General features: G+C 37.2%; 2 protein-coding genes across 4 annotated transcripts in view; one reads left to right on the forward strand and one right to left on the reverse strand.

Annotated features, from left to right (window-relative positions):
* entpd6 (ectonucleoside triphosphate diphosphohydrolase 6) overlaps positions 1–8,195 on the forward strand; it is a gene marked incomplete at its 3' end in the record, with an annotated part of 22,840 nt that extends 14,645 nt beyond the window's left edge. Inside the window, exons 8-14 of one of the 3 annotated variants that reach the window (XM_083544775.1) lie at positions 1,396–1,475; positions 2,282–2,346; positions 2,792–2,890; positions 3,700–3,840; positions 3,944–4,000; positions 4,724–4,836; positions 7,253–8,195. In XM_083544775.1, coding sequence (XP_083400901.1) covers positions 1,396–1,475; positions 2,282–2,346; positions 2,792–2,890; positions 3,700–3,840; positions 3,944–4,000; positions 4,724–4,836; positions 7,253–7,336 — 639 coding nt within the window. Of the gene's footprint in view, positions 1–1,395; positions 1,476–2,281; positions 2,347–2,788; positions 2,891–3,699; positions 3,841–3,943; positions 4,001–4,723; positions 4,843–7,252 lie in introns of those variants that run through there. The other 2 variants (XM_083544774.1, XM_083544776.1) reach the window with 2 other exon arrangements.
* A 3,293-nt stretch (positions 8,196–11,488) lies between these two features.
* LOC310727941 (barrier-to-autointegration factor-like) lies at positions 11,489–14,441 on the reverse strand. The gene is made up of 3 exons (XM_083544959.1): positions 14,312–14,441; positions 13,074–13,304; positions 11,489–11,851 (listed from the first exon to the last, which is right to left on the reverse strand). The coding sequence occupies exons 2-3, from the start codon at positions 13,197–13,199 to the stop codon at positions 11,705–11,707; spliced, it is 273 nt and encodes a 90-aa protein (XP_083401085.1). The 5' UTR covers positions 13,200–13,304; positions 14,312–14,441; the 3' UTR covers positions 11,489–11,704.
* Between the last annotated feature and the right edge of the window lie 2,280 nt (positions 14,442–16,721).

The raw sequence follows: 16,721 nt of genomic DNA on the forward strand, positions 1-16,721 counted from the left end.
CACACACACACACACACACATATAGTGGTAATGCCTCATAATGAAGCCTTGTCTCACTTAAAAAACTATCAGGACAACCTCCTGTCTTCTACTATAATCTGCAAATGTCCTGCTAATCCCACAGAAAGAGAGGGAGAGAGAGAGAGAGAAAGAAGGATAGGGCGGGATGAAGAGACTATTTCTTTTTAATAGGTCACAACATGAATATTAGGATTTAGGAAACTAATTTATTCTGTGATTAGACGCGTCTCCACCCTGTGACTTAATCTGAGTGAAAATACTATATGGGGTTTATACATTTTGTGCGTTTGCAGTCAAATATTTTTTTACATTTATCCGTTACAATTTTCTTTTACATATCCGCAAGAATTGGCACCAAAACCGTAGCTACAGTACATTTATTTACTTTAAATAATTTTAGCTCTAGTTATACACTTGTAGGTTTTGTATCTCCATAGGCACTGGAATTTCCTACCTTTTCTAGAGGGGTGTAACAGTACACAACATTCACGGTTCGGTACGTCCCTCGGTTTTAAATGTCACTGTTCGGTTCAATTTCGGTACAGGAAGAAATGCAAAACATAAAATTTAAATTTTTTATTATTTTAATAATTTGTTTATTATTATTATTATCAACAGTTTACATTTTTAAACAATAATTTTCAATAAAATGCCTGTTTGGTTTAAATAAAAGATCAAATATACATATTTTTTATATTTTATAAAAATATAATATATACATATTACCGTATTTTCCAGACTATAAGGCGCAACTTTTTTCCCACGCTTTGAACCTCGCGGCTTAAACAACGAAGCGGCAAATTTATGGATTTTTCCTGGGTTTAAAATTAGACCAATGAAATTGCGGAACGGGTTCAGGTGAACCAATGAAACTCTTTATATTAAATCAGATGCGCTCCCACTGAATCGGGCCGCACCACATCATAAATATGGATGATGTTCCTCTGACGTTTGACCTGCCGCTCACTCGGACTGTCTACAGGAAATGTGAATCATTCGTCACGCTGAAAACAACCGGGCATGAAAAAAAGCACTTCACCTGTGTTCTGAGCTGCACGGCATCGGGAGAAAAGATTCACCGATGGTGATTTTTTAAACGCACGACGATGCCAAAAGATAAACTCTCGAGAGAAATAGTTGTGAAAGGAAGGAGACAGTGAACAATGACTTTCTTGGTAGGCTACTGTTTAGATACAAGCCGTGTTACAGACACTGTCTTTCATTAAAGCCTGTGTAAAGTTTATTAGTTTCAATGTAGGCAATGTGAGAGAACTCATGTAAAAAGGATTGCATTCGGTTCACGTGTGCAAAGTACCAAAAGCCTTGTTGGATCGTTGAAAAAGTTTTCCTGACTTATGTTGTGATTCCTCACAGAAAACCATCCAGACCTCCCCGATCGACTACGTGACGTCGTTTCAGATGTTCAACACCAGCCACAATCTATATTCCCACAGGTAAAGTGGGCGGGGCCTGGCAAAGGAATTTGATCACATAAGTTGTGTTGTAAAAGATCTAATGAAAACTTAGATATTTTGCGTAATTAGACGTATGAATATATTCTCTCTGTGTGTGTGTGTGTGTGTGTGTGTGTGTGTGTGTGTGTGTGTGTGTGTGCGCCGCACGCACGCACGCGCGCATCATAGCTCCCAATGATTACAGGACGGACACTCAATAATTTTTATTTAGAGATTCTAAGATGGATTTCTGGTTTTATTGATCCAAGTCTCGAGTCGAGTCGTTCCAACCATATTCAGTGCAGTACACAGTAAAACGAAAAATTCAGTGGTTAAGGCTCTGGGTTACTTATCAGAAGGTTGGGGGTTGAAGTCTTGGTAATGCTAAGCTTAGGGCCCTTGAGCGAGGCCTTTTACCCTCTGTGCTCCATGTGTCCTGTATCATGGCTGACCCGGTTCTGACCCCAGCTTCCTAACATCACTAGAATATGCAGAAATAAAATTTCACTGTGCTGTAAAGTACATGTGACTAGTAAAAAGTACTTTTCTTTCTTTCTTTCTTTCTTTCTTTCTTTCTTTCTTTCTTTCTTTCTTTCTTTCTTTCTTTCTTTCTTTCTTTCTTTCTTTCGTTCCTTCTTTCTTTCTTTCGTTCCTTCTTTCGTTCCTTATTTCTTTCTTTCTTTAGTTTTGTAAGATGATATTGAGTATATGTATGATGATTTTTTTTTTTGCTGATCTGTATGGAACCCTTGTTCCACCTCCACATGTGATGAAATTATATTTGCTCCCTCTGTTCCTCTCTGCAGCTACCTGGGACTTGGTTTGATGTCTGCCAGACTGGCTGTGTTAGGAGGGGTTGAAGGACAGCCTGGTACGTGCTCTTTCAATCTCTACTCATCTTTGGCTTTGAAAGACCTCATCCCCTCCTCCAATAAATAAGCCATTATCTAATCTCTTAACACCAAAGATTAATTTCTTGGAGGCCAGCTGTTGCACTGATTTAGCTCAGGCTCGAAATGATGCTGCAGTTTGCCGCTCGGATTAGTGTTTTATACACTTGAAATTTTAATCAGATTTTTGTTTATGTGGTGGTGTTCTTATATAACGTTATCCTGGTTCTATCAATGTGCTTTATGTATATGCACTATATAGCATTATGAATGTAGCAGTTTAAATGATAGTCATCTTTTAAATATTCATTTTAGATGTTCAAAAGCTGATATTCCATTTCAAGCTTTAGAAAAAATTGAACACTTTGCAAGGTGTGTAATGTCCACTTCCCGATGGTGTTTCATTTGTGTTTCTTTATCCAGTAGGGGGCGGTCAGGAGCTAGTGAGTCCGTGTCTGGCTCCAGATTACAACGGAGAGTGGGAGCATGCAGAGGTCATCTACACACTAAAGGGTCAGAAAGCAGGTACGGCTTATCTCAGTTCACACCTTCCACACTTTGCCTAGAGCCTAGAACTAATTTACTCCTACCTTTGTGGTCATTAGTGTGACTCCCCCAATCCGGTCTCAAATCATACTTTATTTAATTACTTAGCCCAGTTTCTGTGGGTCCCTTGCTTCTCTAATGTGCCCGAATCCACTTTACCTCACCAGTAAAGTCCCAGTTATGTTTACCGAACACCCTCAGGAGGTCCAGTCTCAATCCCATCTACCACACTCCCTCAGTGGTCCAGTCTCAATTTCCTTAACCACACTCCCTCCGGAAGTCAAGTCTCAATTTGCTCAACCATACTTTCTTAGTGGTTCAGTCCCAATTCCTATAACCACCCTCCCTCAGGAGGTCTAGTCCCAGTTCTTTCTACCATGCTCCCTCAGGAGGTCTAGTCCCAATTCTTTCTACCACGCTTCCTCATTGGTTCAGTCCCAATTTTTTCAACTGCACTCCCTCATTGGTCCAGTCCCAATTTCCTCTACTACACACACACTCCATGGTCCAATTCCAATTCCCTCTATTACATTTTTTCAGTGGTTCAGTTCCAAATCCTTCAACCATACTCACTCAGTGGTCCAGTCCCAATTTTCTCTACCACACTCCCTGGCTGTCCTTATGGGGGACTGTCTTGTTGAGGGCATCTACTTTCCCACATTTACTTGTTAAAAATCCACATTTGTGCAGCAGATGTTGTGTGTAACTGCTTTACTTGTTTAGCTGCTGAGGCTCAGGCCTGTCCTATATTTTCAAATCGTCGTTGTTGTTGTTTTTTTACGTTTCAGGAGAGCCCATCTACGAGTCTTGTTTAAGCAAAGTGGAGAAGATGATTTACAAACGAGTGCAGAAAGCAGAAGAGGTAAAGCACATGGAGTTCTATGCATTCTCGTATTACTACGACCGCGCCGTGGACCTGGGCCTCATCGGTACGCACTGTTTATCATAGTTTTGCTGATTTCTTCTCATGTATCTCACTTTGTATCTCATCATTAACACTGTATCGGTATCACTCCTGTGTCTCTGACTCAGATGAGAAGAACGGAGGATCCCTTCGAGTAGGCGACTACATAGCTGGTGCCAAAACAGGTAAGAGGAACTGAGAGTAAAGGGCCTTGCTTAAGGGCCCAACAGTTGTAGTCTGGTCCTGCTGGGATTTGAACTCATGATCTTTAAATCCAATGCTTTACCTACTGACCTACCACTTCCCATCTCATTTTATAAAGGATATACAATTCATTTTAGATTTTCTCTATCATATATATTACAGGAACTCTAAAGTACACACATGCTTTATTATAATGATGATATATATTTAGCATCATTGTAATGGTGCCTCTCAGCCGGAGTTTGTTGTGGTCTGCTATTAGGAGTGCTAGATATTAGAAAGAATAAAAAGTACTTAAATGGAAATTAATAGTTTAAATAAAAGAATGGTGTCACAATATGTACAAATGTGCCCCCATCTTTACCCTTAAAATCAACAACAACAAAAAAAACAGCTTTGAAAGAGCCCAAAAAAGAAAGCAGTAAACTTGAGCTGTATGGCCTTCATTTGCATACTGAAACCTGATTGGCTTGTACATTTTATGACCCAACACTTTTTAACTACTGCTGAGTTTTAGCTGTAGGATTCACTGGATTTCCTGCAATTCTTTTTTACCTTTTAATTTGTTGAAACTCCAGAAATGTTTTAGTGATTGAAAGTTATTTCAATTACATTTCATGTGCATTTTTTACGTGTGAAATGTGGCCGGACGTTAGACGGTAAAGTGTGTGTTAATGAATGATCTGTTTGTATTGAATGTGCAGTGTGTAAGAACATGGAGGCCAGTTCAGGAGAAAACCCTTTCCTCTGTCTGGACCTCACCTACATCTCAGTGCTGCTGCAGGAGCTCGGCTTCCCCCTGGAGAAAGAGCTGAAGGTATAAAACCACACACACACACGCACGCATGCACACAGAAACATCACACAGACAAAGTTGCTCATGGACACACACAGATCACACACATTTTTCCCAGTTGCTTTGGAGCATTTCCCGAAACATCCTTGCAAACCAAATGCATTTTTCAAAACAATGTGTACAAACAGCACTTTACGTAGAATTTCTTGCAAAAGCCTGTACTTTTCTCAAAATCCATAGTTCATCTCTCAGAAGTAAGTATTGTTGGCAATTAGGGTTGCAACTAACGATTATTTAGAAAATGTATTAATTGGAGGGGGAAAAAAAACAATCGCCAGCAACTAAAAACTACATAGAACAACATAGAACATATAAAACTACATAGAACTCTAATTCAGGGTATTTATTTATAAAAGTGTACTTTTAAAATCTAAATCTTTAATTAAGGCATTTTAAAGCTTATAGTGGCCATTTGTTGAGAAATGTATGGGGGATTTCTCCTTTGAACAACATCATGCTGAGTTTCTTCTTTCTGTAAAAAAACAACAAAAAAACAAGGATTGGAGTATGCAAGGTGCAAATTATGTAAATCAACATTTGTATTGTTTTTAATTATTATTGTAGACTGCAAGTTGACAATCATACTTAAAATAAAAATAATACACAGATATTTTGCTTAGTTGTGAAGATACAGTGTATATAGTGAAGAGAGAGAGTGAGTATAAAGAGAGTGGAACGGAGAAACGCAGCGAGCTAACAGGCTTTAAAAAAACAAAAATATGCGTTGGTGTACAAATGCATAATTATTCGCTGAAAACCACAACAGCGTCTGCACTCGTTTACTGTCGCTGTTATTTGCTGCTTTTATATTTAGCGTTTGTTCGCACCGTTTTAATCGAATCCATCACGAGCGAGCCGATTGCGCAACCTGATGACAGAACAGATAAAGTGCGACTGTCCTTAAGTTATAAAATGTTTACAAAATACCCCAGCCATTATGGATGCACAAGCCAGTGCACTCTTAGTGCCGGTCCCAAGCCCGGATAAATGGGGAGGGTTGCGTTAGGAAGGGCATCCAGCATAAAAACATGTGGCAAATCAAACATGTGGATCACGAATACGGATGATCCGCTGTGGCGCCCCCTAATGGGAGAAGCCGAAAGAAAGTTTTACACAATAGCACTTGATTAAACTACACCATTTTTACAGGATGAGGATTCTACAGTTTCTGCTCACCGTGCTGATGTTTCGCCTTCATTCGTAACGCTGTGTTTACTTTGACTCTGTACTGTACACCATTTTTCACGAGGCTGTGTTATCACGCCGTCACGCTAACCCGCATCCCGAGTTTATCGATTGGTTGTTAAAGCCCAAGTGTCAATGAAAATTTCACTGCCATCAAAATAACAAGTCCTTTTGTCATTGTTAACAAACAAGATACGAAAAAGTATGACATTTGATTTGAGTGATTTCCAGGTTTGGATTTGTATTGGGGAAAACATTGAGTATTGAACAAATATTTGTGTTTCCATACTATTGCTCGATTCAGATTTCTAAAATCTAATGAATAATCTGTAAAAATGTTTTTTTTTTACAGGCTTATCCAATACATTTAAAACATTTTGTCTAAAAACGCTTCACACTTTCCTATTCAATCGTTTTCCAAAAGTTGCTCATCCACACTGAAAACGTTCCCTGTACTGGGCGTGAGCAAAACGTAAGATGCTTATTTACTTTTCGACCCTTTGAAACGTCACGTCAATGACTTAAAACTTTTTTAAAAAAGCCTCCGTTTTCACAGACTAACATGACATGTGACATGAAAACGCCGTGTCAGTGTGGACAGAAGTCCAAAATGAATAGAAAAACATTTATTCTGAACATGGCCAAAAATCGTATTTTTTGGTGGAGATCTAAAGATCGGCGCTAGACCTGTGATTGGTTGCTACGTTACAGTGGTGGACAAAAACAATGTAATTCGTTACTGTACTTAAATACTGAAATATTTTCATTTGGGTACACTTTTACTACTAGTTTTATTACAGCATTTATTTACTCAACTAGATATTAAGATTTTTTCGAATTAAGCAAAGAGTCTTGTGACAAAAATGATAATAGGAACATTATAGTCGTAATAAATCATAATACTTTGCATACTTAAGTGCATTTTTAGTCCTATTTTAGCATTTTAACTTTGACTCAACTACATGGTTTGCGTACTTCGTCCGGCACTGTTACGTTGTGAGGCGGCAGTTGCCATGACAGTACAGCGCCTCGATCGTGCGACCAAACGCATGGAAAACATCAGAGATTGTAACATAGCACATGTTATAGTTGGAATATGGTCTTAAAAATCTTTTGCATATTTGAGTCTGGAATTTTGAAATGGCAAAATTTGCGATTTTTGATCTACACACTAACCTTGTATGTGTTTCAGCTGGCCAGAAAAATCAACGACGTGGAGACGAGCTGGGCTTTAGGAGCCACCTTCTATTACATGGAGTCTCTCCACAGACACTAACCAGCTCCGGTGTTCACTTTTTGAGTGCAAAAGACTATTACAAAGGAACAGGTAAATACGAGAACAATCTTCAAGTGCCGGATCAGGAGAGTGCTGATGTAGGATCAGCTCATTTTTAGCTCATGGAGATTAAACCTGTAATGGAACAACTGGTCCCAGACCAGCACTCTGATGAAGAAAAAAAATAAAGCACTAGCGTTGCATTCGATGCAAACATTGTTTACATGCACACAACAGCCCAAACGTACTATAAAGAAGGTTGATGAAGTTGTTCCTTTTATTTTTACAATGAAAAAGACATTTAAAGACAATTTTAAATACTCTTTTCCTCAAAGACACTGTGGATCAAAATCTGTCACCTCACAAATCCCCCCCCCCCCCCCCCCCCCAGACGGGTTCCAGTCTGTTCGAAATTTCTGTACATTTTTGTCCGGGTGGGTTTCCTCCAGGCTTTCAAGTTTCCTTTAACACAGTACAGTAAGTGTGCTTATGTGAAGGTGTGTGCGTGTTTGTGTGCGTGTGTGTGTGTGCGCGCGTGTGTGTGTGTACTCAGGACGTACTCTCGCTGACTCCAACGCAGTGTTCTGGAATATTCTCTGTATCCACCATGACTCATATAAATGATACAAATACTGAAAATATTCAGAGCTACAAATCCATCCTGATTGGTAATTTCTTCTTTTTATGCAAAGGAGCTGTGAGACTGACGCCTACAACTGGCTCATGCAAATACCTCATGGCAAAAAAGAAAAAAAAGAAAATCTCTATATATTTTATTAAATCTCTCTCTCTCTCTCTCTCTCTCTCTCTCTCTCTCTCTTTCTATATATATATATATATATATATATATATATATATATATATATATATATATATATATATATATATATATATATAATAATTATATTTATAATATAATTATAATAATTTTTTATTAAATCTATGATTATTCAGACTTATTTTAAGCATTAATACTATATAAAATATTTTCCTTTCCTATTATTTTTACTGTATATTGGTTCTTCTTCTTTAGAAGTAAGTTTAAAATCTGAAGTATGTAGGTTTCATCGTCTTCAATTCAGTATGTAATATGAAATACTACTGACATCCACATTCATTCTAAATATTTTCTCTTGTAAGCTTCTTTCCGTAGTCGCTTCAGTCAGGTTGTGTAACATCCTGTTAGTTTTGCAGGTTTCAGGAGTGTTGCAAAATGTAAAATTACTTTTTGTACAGTAAAAGTAATGGTGGATTTAAGTAGATGGTAAACGTTTTGGCTATTTCACTGCATTCCAGGTCTGACGATGTTAACATCTGGGCCTGGGATACGCCTTTTAAATTTTTTTATTATTTTTGAACATTTTTATTTATATAATATCATGGTCGACGATTACCGATCCAATTGGTTAGAGAAATAAAAAACGTTGCTACTTTTCGGAAACAAGAAGCAAACTCGACTCGGCCATTCTGAAATAGACGTTCAGACGTCTGTGCTGTACACAGGGTGATCGCTTGAGCTAACTCTTGGACTAACATCAGATCTTGTGGTGTGCATGTAAACATAGTGTTAAATGCACTAAAAGTGATTACAAATTCCTTGAAGGCAGAGACACACAAAGTATTCAAGCGAACACGGACGTCCTGATGCATGGAAACGAATCAAAATCTATATGTATGCAATTTCTTTTTTTTTTCCACACACACACACACACACAATTTGGGACTACTACACATGGGACAGTTCTATTTGTATTACTGGTAATTTGCGCCTCGGGGAAAAAAAAAACCTAGTGTTTCTGTATCTTGATTGTATTTGATATTGATTTTCTACACAATGTGATATGATATACCTCTTCTGTACTGAATGTTCAACTTGTGAAATATGAGCCGCTTTGCATTTGTACCATTAAGAAGCATGCCATACTGTACTATCGGAATCCAAAGCCAAAAAAAAAGAACTCCATTCTTGCCTCGGTTTTTCTTTTTTCAAATGGGTTAAGTATACATTTTGTGATAATGGTTACTGTGTGGTACATTACATTTTTTCGCTTGATTTTCTTGCTTCTTCTGTAGTTGCACCAGGTCAAAATCTTCTGAAACACAAGTAAACTAATGAAATTATCAACAGTTTGCTGTAATGTTTCAGGACACGGGTTGCATGACCAGTTCTGCATTTAAGCGCCAGTCACTGAACAGTGCACCTCAACAATGAGAAAACTATAATGAATGGACATTCGGTGCAACCCAGCTGAGGATTGGTTTCCTTTTGAGTCTGGTTCCTTTCAAGGTTTCTTTCTTTGCCAAAGGAGTTTTTTCTTGTTACAGTCTCCACTGGCTCAACCATTAAACTTAAAATGACCCGGAAAAACTTATCGGCACTAAACGCATATATTAATTTATACATCTTTCTCTCCGCAAAGCGGCTTTCCGACAATGTGCATTGTTAAACGCTCGACAAATAAAATTCGAGCATTTATATTAGAGCGAAAATTAAATATTTTAATTTAATGTTAAGAAATATTTAATGATTGATGTATTGTGATTGATAATTAAAAGATCTAGGTTCTTTCAGTGGTGAAGATTCCAATGATCTGGATGGACCTACAAAATAGATACAAAATAATGAACAAAAAGTGCTAAATGAATTTTTTTGTTAAATATCAAACAAAATTAATCTCCTGAAATTGATCACATTTGGTTTAATAACAAAAAACTCCTACTCTGTTTTCCTGGAAGCTCCAGATGAAAGTGATGTTGCTTTAACAAGGACCCAGATCATTTCATCTTTAAAAAAACTTAGTTAGGCTAAAGGAAAGATGAGAAAATATAGATGAGATGTTTTCAGGAAGTCAAAGGAAGGTCATATGTGAACTGTTTATTCATTGAATCACTTTGGTGCAGTAAGACTAAGCTTGAGTTACTGTCTTCACGTTTCAAAGCGCTGCCAGTGTTTTATATAAACCTAATGCAAACTCTTGACACTGTTCTTACAATAAAAAGTGACACGGTGCAACATGCAAATGTAGAAAGTAGGGAGATAATTGACCTTTTAACACAAACCCAGAACAAATGTTCTACAGTAGCATAGTCTAAATTTACATCTGAATCGAATTGAAAATCTGTGGCATTAAAAAGAAAAAAATCTGGGGATAAATCTGCCAGGAAGAATGAGTGTAAAGTAGTGTGGTGGGAATTCACTTAAACACAGCAGAAAGTTATTTCACCAGTAGTAACATAGTTCAATATGTATCCAAGTTTTGCATATTTTTAATTTTCTTCAAAAATGTATTTTGTATAAGATTGTTCTTATTGGAGCTTATAATTATTAGCATAATAAATTTTATTTATTTATTACAAACCCATTATTACAAGGGTTGTGACTTGTGTAGGCTGCACGTGTGTACAGTAGAGGGCGCTGTTTACTTATAACATGGTGGACAGCCCATGAACATCATAGAACATAAAAAAAAAAAAAACCCGTTCTAAATAAAACCAATAGGACTAGCAAAGGAGATGTGAGATGGACCTTTTCCACCTGAAATGTGAAGAGTTTAATTAACCAAGGTGTAAAACAAAATAAAAAGTACAAATATAATAGAACCAAGACAATGTCTAATGGCATCCACTACAAATCCTTAGTTGTTAACCGTTACCAAACAATGGTTTCCAGTGCATAGTGTGTTTGTCAGTAAATCATCATTAAACCAAAGAACCCAGTGTGGAAACTTAGTGGAATCTGGATGCTTAATTAGGTCCTACTGGTCCCAATTAGTATTCAGTAGATGCCAATGTGTAAGCAAGTTGCAAGATGCTAAATTGCCAATACTTCTAATACTTTTAAAAGGAACTGAACATTTAGCAGCATTTCTCAACGCTTAAGCATTTCCTCATTTAAGTAGTTTCCCTGTTCTAACTTGCACAGCTTCAAATATTGTATATTAAAAAAAATAATAAAATATCAAGCCCAAGTCAATTGTTCAACATATAAAATTACACTTTGAAACTAAACACTGCAATAAGTGAATCTCTTTATGCACTACTACTATTAATCAATTCAATGTCACCTTACTGGTCATTTGTTTTGGGGTTTCCCAGTTTGGGGAAGTAAAAATAAATCATTTATCAGTTTGAGCCACAGAAAAACTTGCAGAATTCTTTCTCCAAACTTTATTTTTTTCAGCTTAACATTTAAGTAAAGAATCACCAGTCAGTTCTTAAACACAGTATCAAATATTACAACACACCTGAAGAGAAAAAAAAACTAACCACAGAACACATCATGATAGATGACATTAGTTCAAAAGTTAAAACTGTTTCCACAGAGCACAATTTTCCTGCAAAAAAAAAAAAAAAAGAAGCCCACAAGCTTCAGAGAAAAGCGTCGCACCATTCAGCCAGACACTGAGTGCAGGAGGCTGCTTGCCTCGAATTGGCGCCGCTGGTGTCCTTCAGCCACTCGGAGAACAGTTCACTGTCCTTCCTCAGCAAAAGGAACTGACCCAACACTATAAACGCCTGAAACACACGACAGCACAAATCATTCCCAAAAAAGTATGAGGTGTTTACAGCATGTATACAGTTCTACTGCATTTGTGAAGAACCTCAACAAAACCAACATTAGATCAACTCTTCTTTATGTAAATTAATTTAAGTCAAAAATGTTAATATCTGTCCAGCAATATTTAACCTAATCTTACTAGCAAAAATAAATGAACAGATTTTGCTGTTCTAAAAATGTTTTAACTTAAACCTAAATGGCTAACTGAATATATTTTGCCAAAAGATCACCCAAAATCGAAACACTTTTTTTTTTTTGCTTAAACAATTTGCTTTCCCTTCTATATAAATCTAAAGCATAAACAGAACCTCTTCAAAAGGTTAGAAAGGATGAGTGCGCTTTTTACTTGTCACATGTACATTACAGCACAGTGAAATTCTTTGGTTGCATATCCCAGCGATGTTAGGAAGCAGGGCCTTCGGAGCATAAAGGGTTAAGGGCTTTGTTCAAAGCCAATTGTTCTTTCGGCTGCTCCCATTAGGTTGCGCCACAGCGGATCATCCGTCTCCATAATACTGTCCTCTACAGCTGCCTCTTTTAAGTGAACTACCTGCATGTCTTCCTTCACCACATCCATGAACCTCCTCTTTCTTGGCGGCTTCATCCTCAGCATTCTCCTACCGATATACCCCATTTCCCTCCTCTGTACATGTCCAAACCATCTCAATCTCACCTCCCTCACATTGTCTCCAAAACGTCCTACATGCGCTGTCTCTCTAATAAACTCATTTCTAATCCTGTCCATCGTCGTCACTCCTAAATAAAACCTCAACATCTTCAGCTCTGCTAGCTCCACCTCCTGTCTTTTACTCAATGCCACTGTCTCTAATCCATACAACATCTCAGGTCTCACCACAGTCCTATAAACTTTTCCTTTCACTCCTGCTATCACTCTTCTCCACCCTGCCTGCACTCTTTTCTTCACTTTTCTTACACACACTCCATTACTTTGCACCCCAGCATCTTAACCACTGAGCTAATACTGGACAAAAATTTTGGTTGTGCTGAAGCCTACTAGATTTTTATGCAAACTAAAGATGTCATGTATAAATAAATCGAAAAGGAAATGCAGAGAAACAGATGGATGGATGGATGGATGGATGGATGAAAAGAAAAAAAAAGTGTGGGCTTGAACACAGAAGTCATCTCTAAGCCCACTTTGAGAGTCATCACACTCACTTTGTCAAATCCCTGCTCAGCCAGCTTCTTGCCTAGAACATCTCCGATTCCTGACAGAGCAGTGACTGATTTATCGCCCATGGGCTCAGCCACAAAGTCCCTGTGCTTCTGAGAGGTGGTGGACATCCCGAAACTGTTCACTGCTCTCTTCTAGCTGTCGATCTCACAAATGTGATGAAGAGGACGGGAAACCGTGACGGAAAATCTACACTGGAAGCATCAAGGAGAGATCTGGAAGGGAAACATCACATTACCAACAAACTAATATGTAGTACTAAATAAACATTCAATTCTTACTAGCAGTTGGTAACATCTTTGACATCATTTTAGACACTAGTATGGATTGTTTATTAGGTGATTTTGTTACACACTATCACTAAAGCCAGTAATAAAAGATTAAACTATAAAAATATTTACATATACAAATATATTGTACATTTCTCTTTGGGATGAAGATCAAGAGATACATACAGGTATGTTAGCTAATGAGAAACTCCTTATATTTGCACTCAGTATTTAATCCACTGAAAAAGGGATTTACAAAGTCAGGTCAAACAAATGCTGTATCAAAACACCAGTTGTGGTGTTAGGTTTTTGTTTTTTTTGACAAGCTTGTAAATTGTTAACAGTGCTCTCCCAAGTCTAAGCATAAATGTCATACAATAACATCTAACAAAAAATAAATAAAAAAAATAGCAGCAGATTTTGATCAGTCCAAGAAAACTAGGATGGAATGCAGTGGGAAGGAAAGGTTAACATCAGAATAAACTAGCATTTCATTACAACAACAACAAAAAAAACCCCAAAAGAAATTGCATTGATCTGGCATGGGGATACCAAGAAACAGATTTGGAAACAAAATTGGATTTATAGTTTCACTGAACACAACTGTGGCAGAAATACTGTATTTAAGACATTGTTTGTTGAATGTTTCTCTGGGAACCTTGTGCGCTTTCAGTGAAATCAAAAATTCATGTTTCAAGACTGTTTGCAAATGGTGAGACAACCCACACACACACACCATGAAGAAATCCATGCATCTATATCTGATACTAAGCATAATAAAATCAAACCTGCTCCTGCTCAATACATGCTACTAAGTGGAATCCAAGCTACCTGAAAACAATGCCCTAAGCAAACACTCCCACAGCATTATACTATATATTACATTTTATATACACATCATAAGTCTGAATTAATAAACAGCAAGGAATTCATCATAATGGTTAAGTACACACCAAAGGTGGGCTTCACTGTTGTAGAAAACTGGAGGTAAATTATAAATCCTCCTTTGCACCAGTGTTTTAGTTTCAGTGACTCCTAAACAGTTTACCTACTAATTCCACCTCTCGCGCTTACCTGCACAGGTGAATCCCATTTTAAAACTCAACCAATCAGAAGAAAGAACTCTTTTATATCATTAATGTTGAACTCTGTCAAAGTGAATCTGTTTTACTGTTTGCCCTGAAATAATGCTTTACCAATTTAAATACCTTTCAAAAAAACATTTTGATATTTAAATATTTAAACATTGCAAAAAAATTCAAAGGAATTTGAGCTTCAATGAAGTAAACAGGCATCGGAGGACTTTTAGAGTAAAATGGGTGGTATTGTTGTTGGAACGATAAAACAATTTGCATGCATTTTTGCATTTTTGAGATAGATAGATAGATAGATAGATAGATAGATAGATAGATAGATAGATAGATAGATAGATAGATAGATAGATACTAGGAAAATTCAAATATTACAGCAGCACAAAGTATACTAAGTATACTAAAAACTATTTATATTAAAGATATAAGAATAGATATAGTGTACAAGCAGAAACAGATACGGTGTGTATGCAAACGATAAGGGTGTGATAGAGCGCACTGTATAGTGTTTTGGGTAAACATTGTAAAAATTGCTGATACAGCATCACGCTTAAAGTGAAATTAAGTGCACTGTAGTGCAAACATGATCAAGGTGAACACTGTAGAAAGTATAAATGCAGAAATAGCATTAAAGTGGCATTGTGTATGGTTCCGATTAGTGGACGGTGGACAAGTAATGAAATAAATGTAATTCGTTACTGTAAGTAGCTTTTGCACGTATCTGTGAAGTATGAAGTATTTCCATTTGAGAGACTTTTACTTTAACTTCACTACATTTCAAATTTAAACAACTTTTTACTAAACCACATTTTGTGAAATCAGTCGTTCCTTTTTATTTATGAGAGGATAAAAACGTATCCGGTGAAACACGCAGCAGGTCACCGATCAGTGTTTGATTCCTGATTGGTGTATCTACTTATCACCAACATACAGTTCAACAGCAAGAAGAACATTTTCAAAAAAAAATAAATGATGGAAGAAAGTCATGACTCTGAATTGCCACAGCATCCGTGGTCTTATTTGTATGACTTTTTATTGTTTTTTTTTTTAAGTAGTTAAAAAGAAGGTTTTGGGCTCATGACAATTTTAATAAATGTCAATCAGTGTTTGAGTCATTAATATCGTTCTATTAATAAATCAGTGTGCTGAGAGTCAGAGTCTTTTCACATAAACTGAGTTGATTAAAATAAAAATCTTGTGACAAACATGATAATAGAAAACATTATAGCCGTAATCAACCATAATACTTTGAATAATTAAGAACATTTGAAATCAAATACTTTTGTACTTTCACACAAGTGAAGTTTAAAGGAACCTTTTTTACTTTTAGGGTTTGTGTACTTCATCCTTGACTGGATAATGCTAAATGATCTAACACTATGCCTGACTCAGTGCAGTGTTGTACAGGGTGATCAAAAGGTTTGGGGACCGCTGCTGTAGAGTACAGAGTAAAATGAAACAGCATTCCCCCAGGACCACGGTCCTGCATAAGACAACATCGATTAACAAAAAGTAGCACAAAACAGAAAACTACACAAAACTAACTTGGGCAAGTGTACATGTGCAACATTTAGGGTAAAAATTAACACAACACAGTCTACTGTGTGTGTTTCAGTCCAGTCCCTTTGTATTAAATAGTCAAATGGCTTGGGTTCCCAAATGAGGATGGGTTCCCCTTTTGAGTCTGGTTCCTCTCAAGGTTTCTTCCTCATAATGTCTAAGGGAGTTTTTCCTTTCCACAGTCGCCACGGCTGCTCATCAGGGATAAATGCATACCATTTACCTTAACTCTTAAAAAGCTGTTTTGAGACAATGTCTGTTGTGAACTTGACTTGACTTTTGGAAGGAAACTGTGACACAGTCTGGAGGTGAGGGTCTGAATGCTTCTGGGCCTTTTTTCAGACACCAGGAGAGTGAAGAGTGTGTGTGAGAGGTGTGTGTGTGTGTGAGATCAGCCTTGCAGATGCAGTGTGATATGTGTAAATAAATACCCAAGACGGATTGAAGAGAGGCCCAGCTAATCTTCTCAGCCATCCTCACTATCTGCTGTAGAATATTGGGATCCTAAATGGTGCAATTCCCAAACAAGGCAGAGACACATCTGCTCAGATGGCTCTCGATGGTACCTCTTTAGAACGTTGTGAGAATGTGTGGTGGGAGCTGGGACTTCTTTAGCTTTCTGAGGTATCACCAAGGAATTTGGTGTTCTTGGCAAACTCCATGAAGGAGTTGTAAATGAACAGAAGTCCAAATCAAATCAATATATATAAAG

This window comes from Silurus aristotelis, assembly GCF_946808225.1.
Source record: "Silurus aristotelis genome assembly, chromosome: 6".
In the NCBI taxonomy this organism is placed as follows: Eukaryota; Metazoa; Chordata; class Actinopteri; order Siluriformes; family Siluridae; genus Silurus; species Silurus aristotelis.